Consider the following 16709-nt stretch of genomic DNA (forward strand, 5'->3'; position numbering starts at 1 on the left):
AAGCAAACAGTAAATTAGAGTATGTGCGTGGGTGGATGCTGGGTGCCAGCATCAGACGTGCACTGAAAATATTACCACTTATTTATAGAAATTCAGACACATTGTCACATTATATTTAGCACGCTGATTATGTATATTATGCAGATGATCATATTAATCCTGTTTTGATGATGACCTAGCTTCAAATCAGATGGTTTGTGGCTTTCTCTGAATAATGAGGTTTCAGGTTTTATTACAGTCATTGTTTTGTCTTTGGTAAACCAAATATTTCTGCCAGGCTAGATACTGAAAGAGAGAAGTGGCAAAATGCTCGGCCTGTGGTTTGTGTGAACCTTGTTCTACTTGAACAAGGCTGCACATGCTTTGAGAGGCTGTATGTACTCCTGCAGACTATAGTCACACAGCATTGAAGTGATAGGTTCATAAAGTGTGCAAACATTTTAGATATTATAGATCAGTTGAAGTCCAAAGGCCTCAAGCATCATGTAGATTAGATTACAGGGAACTGGCTTCATTCTGGCTCAGCAAACTGACGTTAATACTCTCCTTTATGTTTACATGCCTGTTAATATCCAATTCTATTTAAAACATGACTGTATTTCATATCTGATCTACTGTTTACTGGAATGGCACAGTCCCCAGAGAGCTCCACCGACGACAGCTCCAGTGGAAACTGTTCCTCACACCTATGGCCAGTTCAGACACACAAGTTATTCAGGTCTTATTCTGTGGGAGGAAGCAGTAGCACCCACAAAAAAACCCTCACAGGCATGGAAGGAACATAGAAACATTGCTGCGTGGTGACTGCCTTGCACCACTGTGTGATGTTAACTGTGTGAACAGGTCAACAACAACCCACCTCTACATAGGAACTCATACAGGGTCCCAGTCTGGCTGTAGGATTACACTGATGGATGAATAGGTGGTGTCATAGTTCCCTTAGTTTAAGAACTGTTGGCTTCTGTTAAAAAATGCTTTTTACAGACATTTAGTGAAAACCTGTAGAACTTTTTATGTTGTTTCAGACTTTGAAAGACTGCAGCGGTGCTTTAACATTTGACTGGGCTATATTTGTCTGCTTTGAGGGCTGTGTGAGAATCTGCTGATGTTTGGTCAGCTAGTTGTTACAGCCTGCAGCTCTAAATAATGGTGGTGAGATGGCCTCACCTTCTCACCATGCTTAAGCTGTGAAATATTATTTCCAAAGAAGGTTCTGCAAAACTTTCCTAACACCGAGAAACACTAAAGCAACAGGAAATTAGGGTGTTGCTTAACAAGGCGATCATTACGACAATCTGTTTGGTCTCATGCTATGATCAATGTACTTTAAAGACACCAGTTTAGTTACAGTAATTAGACCACCAAGGTAAAATGCAAACACTTAACTAGGTAAAGACAAAGCTGTATAAAGCTGCATGTTGTTTTTACACAAAGAAAATAGTGTTGCAGAATGGAAAAGTGTTCTCTTGGTGGCGTATGGTGAGAGATGTTTAGTCAAAGGCGACTGAAACTGTTGCTGTTGTACTGTAAACAGTTTTTGTAGATGCTAAGGAAATCATGGGGTGATGAACAGATGAGTACTGGATGCAGGATGTCATGTGCAGCATTTATTCACTGACCAGCATTGTCATGGATACATGGCTTCTCCATTTGAGATGAAGAGTTGTCACAGGATTTCAAAAAAGTTAATAGCCCCAAACAGGACACAAATACATGAGTGGACCTTATCAACACGCTTGCATGCAGTAATAATAAAAACTTGTAGAACACTAATAAATACACTTGGTAATAAATATATTGTTCTGTGTGGACACGGGCCAATTAGGTCCCCCAATAAATAATTCAATTTAAAAGAAACTAAATATTTAGCATAAAGAAATACTTTAACATTATTATCTTCTCCAAACATTACTGTATGTCTGTTGAGGCCGTTATTCTTGACACACGTTGGTCCTTGTTTTCAACAGCTGGTGGTGCAGCAAATTCAGGCCTTCTTAACTTGATTGACTAGTTGGCATCTTGGAGGTAGAAGAGGAGGCTTCCTGAGAAGAGGAGGGTGAAACGGAGGAGGGAAATGAGGAAGAGGAGGCTGAAGATGGGGAAGTGGTGGACGTTAGGATGGAGAGGAGGGATACAGGAGAGGCGGAGATCACAGATGGAGTAGAGGCCTGAGTTTTCCTGTGAGGTGAAAAAAACAATTAGTTTGGAAATTCTAACACATTGAGCGTGTGTGGGAAAGGAACAATGAGAGGGGTGAGAGATAATATTAGATGAACAGTAAACGTACTTGAAGGCAGCGATCTTCTGGCGAACCCAGGGAGCCGTCACCTGACTGCAGAAAAGACCTGTCTCTGTCTGAAAGCTGCAGGAAGGACAAACAGAACGGACAATTAGGTCTCTACAAACCTGTCCTATTAGAATAGAAGCTTCTTGGTGTAATATAGTAATATAATGTTAATTTTGTGTAACCAGCTTAACTACACATTAAGTTAAAGCAGGCACTTTACTTACATGACTGCTCTGACACATGGAGGGTTTGGTCTCTGGACCAAGTATCCTAAGATCGGTTCTGTTATCTCCGTCCTGGTAACGGAAGTACAGCAAGAAGCCAGCTTCTCTGCTAGGAAGAAAGGAGAGAGAGTTAAATTATTAATTTCTTTTTTTTTAAAGCACCACCTGTATTATCCTGTTGAGTTTAGTCTCACCTGCTGATCCAGACTTGGCCACAGCCACCAGGACAAAGGCGGCCAGCACACTTTTCAACAGGGTTCCACAGTTTGCCATTTTCTCAAAAAGGTTAATAAATATGAGGTTAAACGGATAAATAATGAGTGAACTGTTCTGCGCTGGTCTTCCTTCCTCTCCTGAGAGCTTGGTGAACTGACAGACAAGCGGAGATATTGGGATATTTAAGTAAGAAAAGCAGAAGTGTTACCTCCGGTGTTAGTCATCTTCCACTTTTCTTTATTCCCGCCTCTCTTCATGTGAATGAATTAGATGCTGATTTAGAGGGAATTCTACAAACTGACCAAGCCGGAAAAACTTTCATCATCCTGTTTCGCTCAGAAACTCGGGTCACACTTTCTGATGACTGTGGGGGTGTAAGGAATCCCCTTTAGAAACTGGAGGTCAAGTTCATGACACTACTTTTTTAGACATATATTTATTCAATCATTCCTAAGGAAAAAGCTACTGAAACCTATACAAAGTGGGTACAGTCTTGTTAAAATTACTTTTTTTTTCAGTTTAAATAAATCACAAATAAAAAAACATTTTTATGGTTTCTCTCATTATGTGGAAGTCTGTAGGCACTGATGTCACAAATTCTTTGCCAATTGTCATGGGCAGGGCTTGCTTTGGTGACATGTCTGTGATAGACAGATATGTCACAACATCGCCCTTTGACCTCCCACCCAGATGTACCATACTGCACAGCTCCACACTCAGAGGCTTCATGAAAAACCCTGGGTTGTCATCTTAGAGTGATCAGAGGTCTGTATACATGGGTCTGTTCTCATTAGACAACACCACGGATCGCCATCTGTCACTCATCACATGTAAGCAATTAGATGTGCAGGGAATTGCCTTGACTTCGAAAAAAGAAGAGTGGCTGCAGTCACACTAACATGACCACCATGCTGGTGAAATTATCGAGCAAGCTATCAGCTGAGAGAAATGTAAGGCACATGCAGCAGGATTTTATGATGCAATCAATCCTTTAACTTATTATTATTGGAATAGCAAGTGTAAGCCGTTTTGACAGGGAGATTGTGGGGGGGGGGGGGGGGGGGGGGGGTCCTCTCCTATGCTGGCAGTCAGTGATGAGCTGATGTACACTCTGTCATACCCACTCTGTGTTAAAGAGCTTTCACAGTGGGGGTTCCTCCTGTGTGAGTGAGGATGCTTTCACATAATTCTACTGCACACAGTCTGTGCAGTCCTTAGTGGGGGTTGGAGCAGCTGTTGGAGCGTGCTTCTATACGACTGTACAAAATTGTTTCTATATGAAATTGTTAAAAAACAAATTGCTAAAAATGTGAATTCTAAATGGGCTCAGGGCCTCTGTGTGCCTAGCAGCCCATTATTTATTTTTGTTCAGGAAACTAAAATACATTGTGAGGTTTGAGGTTTTGGATTTTGAATGAAAATATAGAATTAAAACACAACTGTGAAAATGTCCTTTCTCAGTTTGTAGATCTAAAAGCCAGACACTCACAGCTGCTATTTATTGTCCTGCATTTGTTTTTGTTTGTGGGAACGGAAAGTTTGGTTCTCTGTTGTGCAGTTAAACCAGTCACTCCTAAGGGCAGCGACCTGTCCATGGGTGAGATAGGCAGGACTGTTCAGGAACTTTCATTGTTTAACTTAAATTTAAAGCTTTGCAGTTAAGGCTATTTGTTGTGTTGCTTTTAGCTTTTCCCTGTACAAATATCCATGCCCCACTGTATATCCACTCTGGGCTTGGTTTGACTGGGTGTGAGCTTTTAAAAGAAAGGCTTCCTCCGCTCACACCCTTCTGTAAAAACTGTCATCCACACATACTGAGACATATGAAAACTGTAGAGAAACAACTGATAACAGGTCATTCACACATAATGGAAACATTAACAAAGCCAGACAGGATATGACAGGGAATTACATCACTTAAAAGCAGAACCTTCCACACTAAGCAGACTTTCAGTTTAGGTATTTATCGGAAGGTACACATTTTAATCTACAAGCAACTTTGGGCGTGTAGTGTGTCTTTAGTTTTTTCTTTGTTCCTAGAAAACAAAACTTAAATATCCAAAGATGTCTGAGGCTGCGTTGTTCTTTTAGCACTGTTTGATCTAAAATGATTGGCTGCCTGGGCGCCTAAGGATGCTTCAGTGTCTGAATGACCAAGGCGACCCTGCAGTATGATGTGACCTAAGCTGCCTTTCTTTCTTGTCAGTCAGTGATTCATCAACTGCATATATTTTCCGTTACTGAATTTCTCATCAGTGACACTCTCATTATCACTGAGGGGTTGCATTAAGGGAAACTGATCACACTGAGGCTTTTGACGTCACACAAACTTGGACATGTAATGGAAGATACTGCAGTGATACCATGTTTAAAATGAAGTGTGTGCACTTTGGAGGAGAAAACTGAAACCAGACATTTGCAGCAGAACCAGGAAGGAGACATGCCAATCTGATTAATTCATATGAATTAATATGAATTAATATTCACTTTTGCATGAAATTTCAGGTCAACAGGCATCTGTCCTCTGAGCTAAACTGCAGCTTAGCATAAACAGCATGTAATGTGGTGAGACAAGCGACAGTAAATATCAGTGTAACCTCTTAGTGTTGATGGTTAGAAGATAAGAATAGTTCAAGCTTCCTTCCTAATTTCATTTTCACCCACTTCTCATTCTCAGTTGCAACACATGGAATGTTCTTCACATGGCTTTAATTGCAGACTGTTTCTTGTTTTGTTTTTGACATTAAGAGAATTTCCCTTCTAAAAAAAGGCTATTTTTGAAAAGGAAAGCACCATGCGTTATTTCCTAACCCCCCCCCCCCCCCCGAAACCAATTTATCCAAAAAATGTAAGTGCTGTGTAAGAAACATGCTGATAACAGAGGTGGAGTTGCATTTTTCAGACAGTGTAAATCACTAATAAATGACTGTTTCAGTCTTACTTCTTGAGGTATATGACACAAGCTGCATGAAGACATGTTCTCATGCAATTTCAAAAATCCCTCATAATGGAGAAACCGTGTCGGTGCATATTTTAAAATCCACAATGTCACTCCATGGTATTGAGATACACATACAAGAGCTCAATACTCCCAGGTCACTGAAATGGCCTGTGTGTAGATAAAGCATGTGCACAACACATGCAACTGTCAAATGCTTTGTTTGAGATGAGATTGGTTTTTGTTACATGTCTGTAGTGTTATGACACAAGTATTGATTCAGAGAGCAACAAACAGCCACTTCCTGGCTGCACCTGATTGGTTGATTTTACAATAGGCCATACGAATATGGTGTCTCGTTTGGAAACTTCTTTTACATCTCAGTTCAGATCCTCTCTTTACATATATTTATAATTTTTGTGGGATTTTGGAAGGTAGCTCATTTGCATAAAGTAGCTGAGCCCTGCCGGAATGCATTGCATAATGTTTCATGCAGACAGTGAATGGGAAGCATGTAAATGACAGACCCCGTGGACATGTACCTGTAGAATTAAGGTTGGTACAGTACATCAGCAGGCTCTAAGTCGGGCTCGAGGTGTGTGTATATTTACCATAACACTATTATGTAACATTGCAAAAGCATTTGCAGCATTTTTTTTGTTTTGCAAGGATAGAAAAAAAGAAGAAAAGGTATATTCAGTTCCTTATACTGCAGATCAGCACATAATTTCCTGTCACATATGTAGTGACACTTCTAGCACATCTCCATGGTGGTTTACCACAGCTGCAGACAATTGCAAGAGGACAGGTTGTGCAATCCGAGTTCTGTCTGGTTCCCATACACAGTCAGAAACATTGAGTTTGGTGGGCACTCCATGTCAGAAAGAATGAATGCATGCTAGAATACTGTAAAATAAACAGGATTAGATAGCAAAGATGGGTGCTGATCCCTTCAGTAAGGTGATAATGTCTTACTGTTTTCTAAAATGGTCTTTCGGCTTCCTTAGACCCATCTTCCAGGCCTCAGACTAAGCTCTTATGTTAAACCCCTAGGGACCAATTGGTAAGAAAAGTGCAGGCAGGTAGAGTATGTTAGGCAGGCAATGACAAGAAGCACGCATTTGTTCAGAAACACTTTTCTCCTACGTTAAGTAAAAGTGGCTTTATGGTTTTCTTACAAAGACCCCCAAATCCTCTTCTGTGCTCACTGCTTTCAAAGGTCCTCAGCTGGCTGTTGTGTTTTCTTGTGATCTGTCAGTCTGATTGGTTGTTAGCTTGTGGTAGACAAAGATTGACAGAGGGTTTTTTGTACAGTCATCTAAGCTTTCTTTTTAGTACAGGAGTAAAGGAGGTGGACACAGACGTGATGTGAGCAAAAAAACAAAGTACTTAATACAAAGGGAGGAATCAGTCCAAACAAGGTACCAGTGGCATTAAAGGTAGGGTAAGAGATTTCATTCTGATGCACTTTTTGTTAAATTAGTGTAACTTCTCTTTACAATCCGATAGCAACCGATTAGTTCGGCAGTTTCTCATTAAAACGAAGAATATGAATCATCTGTGGAAGCTATAAAACGCTAAAAACATCCGCCAATCCTACGAGGCGCCCCTGCGTGGAGTATTGGCTGGTTGTCACTCTCATCCTGCTCTGCGAGCATGAGAGAGGTATGTGCATGATGGCCGAAGTCACAGACTGGTTGGGAGGCGTGGCTTCGGGGTGAGCTCCGAGAGAAAGGGGCGTGTGTTTACTTCCAAAATCTGGCTGACTCACTGAGTTTTCAAAATCTCCTACCCTACCTTTAAAGTGGCTGGACTGCTAAATTACACACAGGAAGACCTGGCAGGGAGTGAAGGGAAGCACACAATGAGACACAGCTGAGACACATTAGGGTGGGGAAGGTAATCAACAAGGAGGGAGTAAAACACACAGAGGACAACAGTCTTTCACAATAAAACAGGAAACACGCAAACATACTAAAGTGGCAACTTAACAACAGATCATGACATTTTTATAGGACCTCTGTGGTGTAGGACCTCTATTGGTTGTTGATTCTTTGTGTGCTGACTGAGATGGTTACTCAGAAATCCCCTACCCAACACATTTCTAATGTATGATTGTGGGGGTGCTGTCAAACCATTTGTGAAACCAGCAGACTGACATTCACTCCCACTTTACACTGTGCTTGTGAATTAAGGCAGGTGACAGCTCTTGTGAGCACTAATACGTCCTCATATAAGCATTTAAACACTTTATTCTCTTTACCTTGTCTACTGCAGTCAGGTTCTACAGTGTATGAACCAGTTTTAGCATACACTGCTGGAATGTTGCCCCCTTTGGGCTGTGACGTAGCTCTTCTTTCTTCAGGTCGGGCTGTCTTGATGTGGCACTGTGGTGTGTATTTTGTTCCCAGGCTGCTGTGGTGAACCATTCAGTCCTCGCCCCCCATCTTACATTGTGAACTCTGCACAGTAATTAAAGATGGTGGCTGTAAGAGTGGCTAAAAGGAGTAGCAAGGTGTGACAATACACTCGGCTCACAAGATGGGGTGATGCCTGATATTGAGCTCTTCCGAAGGAGACAATATGATGACACCATTTTTAATAAACAGCACAGAGGAAGCTGCGTCTGACTTTATGACACAGCAAGTCAGCTGTGAGTTTTGTGGCCGTTTACACAGTGGTTGCTACAACTGTTAGCACAGAAGCACCTGGAGTGGCAAAGGGAAGCGACAAAGGGGAGGCATTAATGTCATTAGCCTGCTAAAAACACTATTTGAGAAGTATAGATTTTGTAGAACAAAGCTTTAGATTGGACTTTGTCTCTTCATTACAGACTATTAATCCTGCTGGAAAATGTTATTTAATTAGGCCTGTTACACCATGCTGTCTTCTAGTGGCATAGCAGTTTCATGTATTACAGATAAATAGACAATATTTAAATATGCAGGTATAGATAGTATTTTGTAGAGTTTGATTTTACAGTGGAAATTCTGTGTTCTCGTAGTTTCCACAGACTAGCAAGGACAAAATTTCCTTAAAACCACTCAACAACTTCCTCCAGTGTTTGCTGCGTTAATACAAAAAATGCAAGAAAGGGGAAGTAATAATAGAGATTCAGAAGAACGACGGTCATGTGCCACACTAATCATAGTTCATGTTACAGTGGGTAATGCTGACAGCAGAGGTCAATGTCTTACTAATGCTTTCTGGAGACTTACTCTGCTCATCATACCTGTTTCAGGATGTGATGAGCAGACAGTCACTTCCTGTGCTAACAGTTTACACAGACAACCAGTAAAAGACCACAGTCAGTTTACTGCAGAAAGATACTAGATAAAATAATAGAAAATACTGTCGACTCATGCTACATATTATGTTATGACCCACTTAGATGACTCAGCGTCTTTGACATTGTCAGTGACATTTCTCAAGTTTGTGCATTTGTCATGGAAAAGGATGTGTTAACATCCGAGGAATTCTATTCAGAGATGTGTAACACAACTAATACATGACACAGAATATTGCTTGAACTTGATTTCATTTTTTTTTTTAAATCATAATCACATCGACACAACAATCACTTTTTTCTCTTTTCGCCTGTTTTTTAATCTTGGACTGGATTCAGCTCATTTAACATAAGTTGTCAGGTCTGAGCTGAACAAGGTCAGAGCTTCACTCCTGCTACTATTATTGTCTGTTTTTCAGTGCAAAGACAGATGTCGGTACATGACACATGATGAGTGAAGATGAAACCACTTCAACCACAGAGCTGCTCTGTCTGATCCCACACTGTTCGATTGCTATGACGGTTGTTTGTTGGCAGCACGTATGCTTTCGTTATTCTTGCTTGACATTATTTTTTTTTTAGATGTTTGGTTTCAATTGCTACTGTGCCACATGTCTGTACCTTAATGCATCATGTCTTTTTCCCTTGTGATACATATTGTTATTAAAAGTAGATGTAGCCTTTAATGGATTAATCTAATTTATTTAACTATCTTAACTGTGGCATGTTGTGCACATTGTGCTGTATGTTACTTAAAACAACATTGACCTTTTTGAACCAGATTCAGATTGTCAAAGAATGCTTCAGAAACTTGTATGTAGTGTTAATTGATTAATTGATGGTACACTTAGTAATGATGGACTGCTTTATACATGGTATAACGTCACTTTCACGGTTTGGATGTATTCATGTGACAGTTTATAATGTACCAAGAAATAACATGAACTTATGTGACAGAGATATTTTTATAGCAGGCCTGGGATGCAGGTTTAGCTGGCTTATGACTCTTGGTCTCAGCCTATAGGTCAAAATCAGAACCTGCAGTCCATACACACATGGCATTGTTTTAAATTCAGTCAAACAGTCAAATAAGTTTGTTTGTTTTTTGTTTTGACAGAAACTTTTTGCTCTCTTCCGGTGCCTTTGAAGCAGTGATTGAAGAATCAGCAACACCGAAACTCTTCACTGAAACCAGAGAGATAAAAAGGTGAGCAGCACACAAACACCATTCACACTGTACAACAAGTGCTGTACACTGTACAGCACTTGTTGGAGGTAGCTATGGTGACAGCAGGTCAGCGTTTGACACAGCTTTGTCGCCATCAGCTGGGGAAAAAAGAATCTGCAGCTTAATTGTCCGATTTTATTTAATCATTCAGCCAATTATATTCTATATATAATATAATATAATATATATATTATATTTTGATGACTGCTTCATCAGGGATTGATAGGTTACATTATGATTGGGTTCGAGCTCATCAGGTTCATTCAACACAACAGAAAGCAACAGTGATGTTGTTGTTATGCCTTAGCCTGCACATCACTACCTTGGAATTTATTTAATATTATTTAATATTCTTCAAACAACTCAATAATTATTTTCTGCAAACAGGTGTGAAGTTACTACCTGTCAGTCAGAAACACCTCTTCCTCTTCCTTATTGCTTCATCGGTCAGTCAGCATGACAAGGAGTCTTCTCTAATGTAGTGTTAACGTGACACTCGTCTGTATTGTCCTGTATTTATGAATTAGGATGTTTTTAAAAACGATCCTAACGTTCTGTCACCGCAGTGCTTTGTCCAGTGGTTTCATCAGGTTATCAGTAAAGTGCAGCAGTATTGATTTTGACATCAGTATCTGACTGTCGGCCACTGATCACAACCACAGATTAACAGCCTGGATTAAGAACAATGACATGTCATTTTTACACTGCATTCTGTTGCGCCTTGTGTTTTTTCTCATCATCCCATCAACATGGAGACACTAACCAGAACCACAAACTGTAACTGCATTTACACCGATGTCATTACTGGTTACGCAATCAAATTTGTTTTGCTCTCATATTTAAAGTGACAATATGCAACTCAAAAGCAGAATACACAATTCAGTGCTAAATGGATTTTTGAAAAAGAAATGATGGTGCAGCTGTATGTACATTGTTCCCTACTGAAGCTGAAGGACTCTCAGTCAAAACTAGGCAAAGTCATTCATATCCTTTTAACATGATTTATTTTTGGTTCAAATTACGCTGCAATAATATTATAATATATCCATATTAATGACAGAAACTGGTATACAAAAGGTTAAATATATATTTAGTCCACGCTTCATCTTCATTGTTGTAGTTTCAACGGCCAATAACATCGGGACATTTAAGGGTAGTCTGAGGAGGGAAAAGGAGAATTATTAGACCAAGAGGTTCATCAAAGTTACCTCATGTTACATTGCATGCTTAGCTAAAAGAATCTGAATGCAGGCTCCTGTGCACTCTTTATCTACTCTAATGTACCATCTTAATTTAGTGTGTTAGCGTTGCCACAGCTATCGTGTGTTATGCATATCTGAAAGGCTGGAGACTTGTTTAATGTCTGAGTCTCACCTCATTTAGCCTCTTGTTGATCTTCTTTGAGTCTGGGGCGATACACCTCCATTTTTTCCCAACTTGGACGCTGAAAACAGGAAATCATCAATAGCACTATCAATAGCAATAACACACAATTTTGAATTATAGTACACTTCAGCACTTTTCTATTGTTCTGGTAAATGTATACATTTGATGCTCTGTGGAATTTGGCCACATCATTTTTCTTGCAGCTTTGTAAATGTGTGACATGCTTGATGTAAGCTGTACTTACATGTAGGCATGTATGTTGCAGCCATCTCTTGGTGTCTGTTCAAAACATTTTGTGATTCGCCCGTTTGCCTCCTTGCCAACTGTTAAGCAGCAAGGAGCTGCCACAAACCCGCGGGCTGTGTCACACCGCACATAGTGAAAGAGAATGTCATTATTCATTCATCAGCATGTATCAGAGTGCCTGTGTGTTTAAAGGCAAAAGTCAGGACAAAATAAGCAAAAATAAAAACCATGTAGATAAAACAGTAAGACCCTACATATATGTACTGTCATGTTTTCCTGCAGTGCTATACTTCCATATAGATTATAAACAACTGAACAATCAAGATGGACAAACAGCACTGCATGCCACAGGAAACATAGAAATAAATAAATATAATATGTAAATGTATTTAAAACGACGCATGAGTAAAGAGCTGTACCTTCTGATACAGAGACGAGCATCACAACGCCCAGGGTGAGCAGGAGAATCCAGCGGCTGGAAGACAGAGGTGCACACATCTTCAACAACATGCACAGGAACCAGAGGGTGGATCTCAGCTGTGGAGAGGTTCGTTACTAACTCCTTAACTTATCAAAGTCTTATATACTGTAGCATCACTCAAAAGGGGAACTGTTGTTGTCATGGGTGTTATTTAAATTAATTGAGCGTGCACACAGGAATTACCGTACCTACAGACACACCCACACCCACAGTGTGTGTTTATGTCCTTATATGTTCATATGTGTTGTTTGTCTCAGTTGAGCTTGTGTCATAAGTTCCACTGTATGATCGGATGCTATAAAAAAACATGAGAATACATTCCTAATAATATAAACAGCATAGAATGGAGTGGCATGAAGTCTTGTAGTCTCAAATGATGTTAAAGACCTATTCTGTAAAATAAATAAACAAAACACACAAACGACTAAAAAAAAAAGTCACAATTCTTTTCGCGTCTGTAGCGTTTGGAGAACGTTTCTCCTCTGTCGCACCACCATGTCCTCTCTGTTCAAGGAACTTTTAAACCTCTTAAAAGTCCTCCTCTCTACTCTTAACAGTTTTTACCTTAAAGGTAGGGTAGGAGATTTCATTCTGATGCACTTTTTGTTAAATTAGTGTAACTTCTCTTTACAATCAGATAGCAACCGATTAGTTCAGCAGTTTCGCTTTAAAACGAAGAATATGAATCATCTGTGGAAGCTATAAAACACTAAAAACATCAGCCAATCCTCCGGGTGGACCCTGCGCGGAGTATTGGCTGGTTGTCACTCTCTTCCTGCTCTGCATGCACCAGAGAGGTACGTGCATGATGGCCGAAGTCACAGACTGGTTGGGAGGCGTGGCTTCAGGGTGAGCTCCTGTGTTTACTTTCAAAATCTGGCTGACTCTCACTGAGCTTTCAAAATCTCCTACCCTACCTTTAAGACCTCTTTAAAGGGCTAACATGTTTTGTAAATAACTTTTATCTTTACTGGGATTTAGTCCTAATTATTAGGGGAACATCTCACAAAATGTCATAATTCTAATAATTTTCTCAGAATTTCGGGGAAACTCTTTGTGCCCTGACATCTGGCCTCCACTGGCTCCTGCAGGTCAATGGGAGCATATTTCTAAAGACATTTCTAGACTAACAGCAGAAATGTGTGTGTCAGTGTTAAAGCATCACTGTAATTGCTATTGTGTCAGAATGACTAGTTTAACATAGCAGCTATTATTTTCCATACCACGGCGTGCTGTAGTCATAGATTCTGTCACACAGACTGTAACTTTACTAAAGGTCAAGTAATGCTCACTAATGCATTTTGATCTTTGTGTTTTGTACATCAACAGTTTTCATCTAATTCATGTTGTTTGTTTGTACAGATGGGAACAAATGTGCCATTGTGTCAGCATTAACCATTCATATAGTGAACCAGACATTCAGTGACTGTTATATTTTGGGCTCCATCGTCAAAAAGAACAACTAATTGACACATTAAGCATAAGAACACACAATTTATTTAAATAAAAAAATAACACACATTTTAAATAGTGATGAAAATAATAAATAGTACATAAATTATAAATGTTCTCTGTAGCTGCTGTGCTGGTGTGTTTTGTTACGGTTTGTCCAGAGCGTTTAATAGTGATACATCTGGAGGACAGACAAGGTCTCCCTGCCAAGAAGAGAGGAGAGATGAGTTTGAAATCAGTTAATGACTAATAATTCTATTTACTGAATTTATTTTGATGTTGATGAATGTTGATTGAACAGCAGAATCTCACCTTCTCTATCTTGTCTTTGAGCCACTTAGAAGCTGGATCGATGCACTGTTTCCCCCTCTTCCCTGTAATCCTAGAAGCAGAAACACATCTTTATTCATCTTTATTTGGCTGATGTTTATTTTTTTAAACAAAAGACACAACATAGATGTGTTACACTGAGGATTCCTAATCAGCAAAGTCTTATTTCACACGTTCCCCTGTGCAGTCTTATTAGACCTAACACAAAGTACGATATTCTTTCACGCCCACAAAGGGCAAAATTAGGAGATGCTTACACTATTTACTAAGTAGATGTGAATGATGTTGTGCTTACAGGAAGGCGTGGACGTTGCAGCCCTCTCGTGGTTTCTGTTCAAAACACTCCTTGATTTTGAAAATCTTCCTGGTGCTGACGTTGCGACAGCAGGGTAGACGTACAACTGGAACAAAGGAGTCCACTGCACCAAGACCATAACACAAACACACTGTTATTATTCATTTCATGGCTGATTCTTTCAGCAATACAGACCTGGGAGCATTCCTTTAAATAACAGTTCTCTCCACTGCATTAACGTTATCATTGTGTCAAAACTCATTTTTATTTTTTTAATTACTTAAATTGTGAATTATGAGAACAAATAAATCAGCTCTATTGACACGTCTATTGAGATATCTTCTTCATATTGTGCAGACAACAAGTTTTCACTTTAAACATAACAGATATATATAATCAATGATATATATGCACCCATCAATATATTACTGTTACAGGAAGGCATAGACACTCTTCTCCATGTGGTATTCTGTTTGCAAAAGAAGATGACACTCAGAAGTTTAGTGTTACCTTGTGAAACTGAGAAGAACATAACCACAGCCAGGCTGAGCAGGAAAATCCAACTCCTGACAGAAAGACCGGTCCACATCTTCAGGCGCTGCACGGAAAACTGAAACCCTTCAACTCTGGACCTCAGCTGTAAAGGTTTATTCAGTTATTAAGAGCAGAACTTTTCTATGATGGGTGAGCAAAGGAAGGATGGTCTTTTATACTGTAGGTTCACACAGAAAGAGGAACTGTTGTAGTCTTGCACAACAGCTAAGATGGAAATAATCATGCTGCAGGAATGACGAGACAGGCAGACAACACAGACCACACACATCAGTCATGGCCATATACAGTATGTTCAGGATCTTTCCCTGATGGGAGTTCACTCTGTTACCTGACGTGCTGCGATTAGTTCACAGATGGTTATATTTCTGTTACTACAGTCATTATTACAGCAGTATTTTCATAACACTGATGATATAAAACTAACACGTATTCCTAATATGCAACGTCTGTAGTTTGATAACAGAAAAACGAAAATATGTAAATGACTACAGCAATATAGGGATGTACTAAACTAAGGAAAAGCTATGAGATGTAAGACCAGACTGCAAAAACTGCACATCCACAGCTGACAGTTTTACAAAATCATGCAGTGAGTGATGAATTATATCAATGGACAGGACTCAAGTTATTCTTAGCTCCATGTGTGAGAAACAGGAGGGGAATCACCTGAATCAGGCTAAGAGGCACACTAAGAATAGCCATCAGTGTCTGACCAACCCGAATATTTTTGGTGTTCACTGTTACTATAATAACTACAAGAAACAGTCAGTGGCATGAGGCATGCTTAACCACCATAAAAAGAGGAATTACTCACATACATGGAATGTGTGTGTGCATGGAAACGTGTCAAAGGAAGATTCAATATTTTCCACAACTTACAGTCTTGTGAATGGAGCTCACAGTGACAATAGACTTGACATATTTTGATTTTTGATTTATAGTGGAATACCACCTGTTTGTTTTTGTGGACTGCAATGTGTTATAGAACCACATAAAATCACGTTATTTAAACCCACATCTTGATAAAAGTTAGAGCCTATATTTAAGTCTATTCTACAAATCAATGTGAAATCCACTGTGTTAGGGAACAAAATCAGTCCCTTCTTAGGTTTAAAAAGGAGAACTTTTTGTGTATTTCTGTTTTTGTGTTTTTTTTCTGAAAATATCTGTTAAAAATGGATGGATGGATGAGCTTACTGTTGCACCTCATATTAAACACATTTTTTATCTTTAACTCTGTGGAAAGTCCCAGCTGGTCAGCAACGTGCAGCAGGATGGAAAAACATCCTTTAAAGGGCGGGGCAAGTGTGTAAACACACACATATTTATCAGTGGGTGTGGGTTTGAAGCTATCTTTTACAGATGAGTCCTCTCTGTCTGTTTTTTCTTTCTTACTATGGTAATACTATTCTTACTATGGTACTGTGTTAAGTTTTAATTTAAGCAGTCATAGCTGGGAGAGCTGTTTATATTTTATTTTATCTTTATTTTGCATGTTTTAATTAAAAAATATCACATTGAATATTTTGTTTTTAACCAGACAGGTTTGTAAAGTTCTTATACATCTCTGTTGTGAAACTGTAATCTGGCAAATTGTATGATGCACAGTACATATAATCATACTTAACAATGCATTAATACATTAATGTTTACTTATACTCCAAAATCAATGTATATTGGCTGATATTCTGAATAGAAGGCTCCTACACCTCCTCACGTCTTTGTTTTTCAAATCGACCGCGTCTCCTGTGTTCTCGCGAGATCTGGACAACAGCGCCCCCTTAT

General features: G+C 39.4%; 1 protein-coding gene across 2 annotated transcripts; it reads right to left on the reverse strand.

The window, feature by feature from the left end:
• Positions 1–1587: 1587 nt before the first annotated feature.
• On the reverse strand, positions 1588–2877 carry LOC114452944 (A-agglutinin anchorage subunit-like). Of its 2 annotated transcripts, none has more exons than XM_028432485.1 (4): positions 2706–2877; positions 2512–2617; positions 2288–2362; positions 1588–2178 (listed from the first exon to the last, which is right to left on the reverse strand). In XM_028432485.1, the coding sequence occupies exons 1-4, from the start codon at positions 2782–2784 to the stop codon at positions 1995–1997; spliced, it is 444 nt and encodes a 147-aa protein (XP_028288286.1). In that variant the 5' UTR covers positions 2785–2877; the 3' UTR covers positions 1588–1994. The 2 variants fall into 2 exon arrangements, with proteins under 2 accessions (XP_028288286.1, XP_028288285.1); XM_028432484.1 differs by having other exon boundaries at positions 2512–2620.
• Between the last annotated feature and the right edge of the window lie 13832 nt (positions 2878–16709).

The sequence above is a fragment of the Parambassis ranga genome, chromosome 20 (assembly GCF_900634625.1).
Source record: "Parambassis ranga chromosome 20, fParRan2.1, whole genome shotgun sequence".
NCBI lineage: Eukaryota > Metazoa > Chordata > Actinopteri > Ambassidae > Parambassis > Parambassis ranga.

Excerpts from the sequence above, each read along its gene's own strand:
- LOC114452944 (XM_028432484.1), bottom strand. The coding sequence starts at position 2,784 with ATGGCAAACTGTGGAACCCTGTTGAAAAGTGTGCTGGCCGCCTTTGTC. Across the intron at positions 2,621-2,705 it reads GGCCAAGTCTGGATCAGCAG|CAGAGAAGCTGGCTTCTTGC; the intron begins GTGAGACTAAAC and ends CTTTCTTCCTAG. Across the intron at positions 2,363-2,511 it reads CCATGTGTCAGAGCAGTCAT|CTTTCAGACAGAGACAGGTC; the intron begins GTAAGTAAAGTG and ends TCCTTCCTGCAG.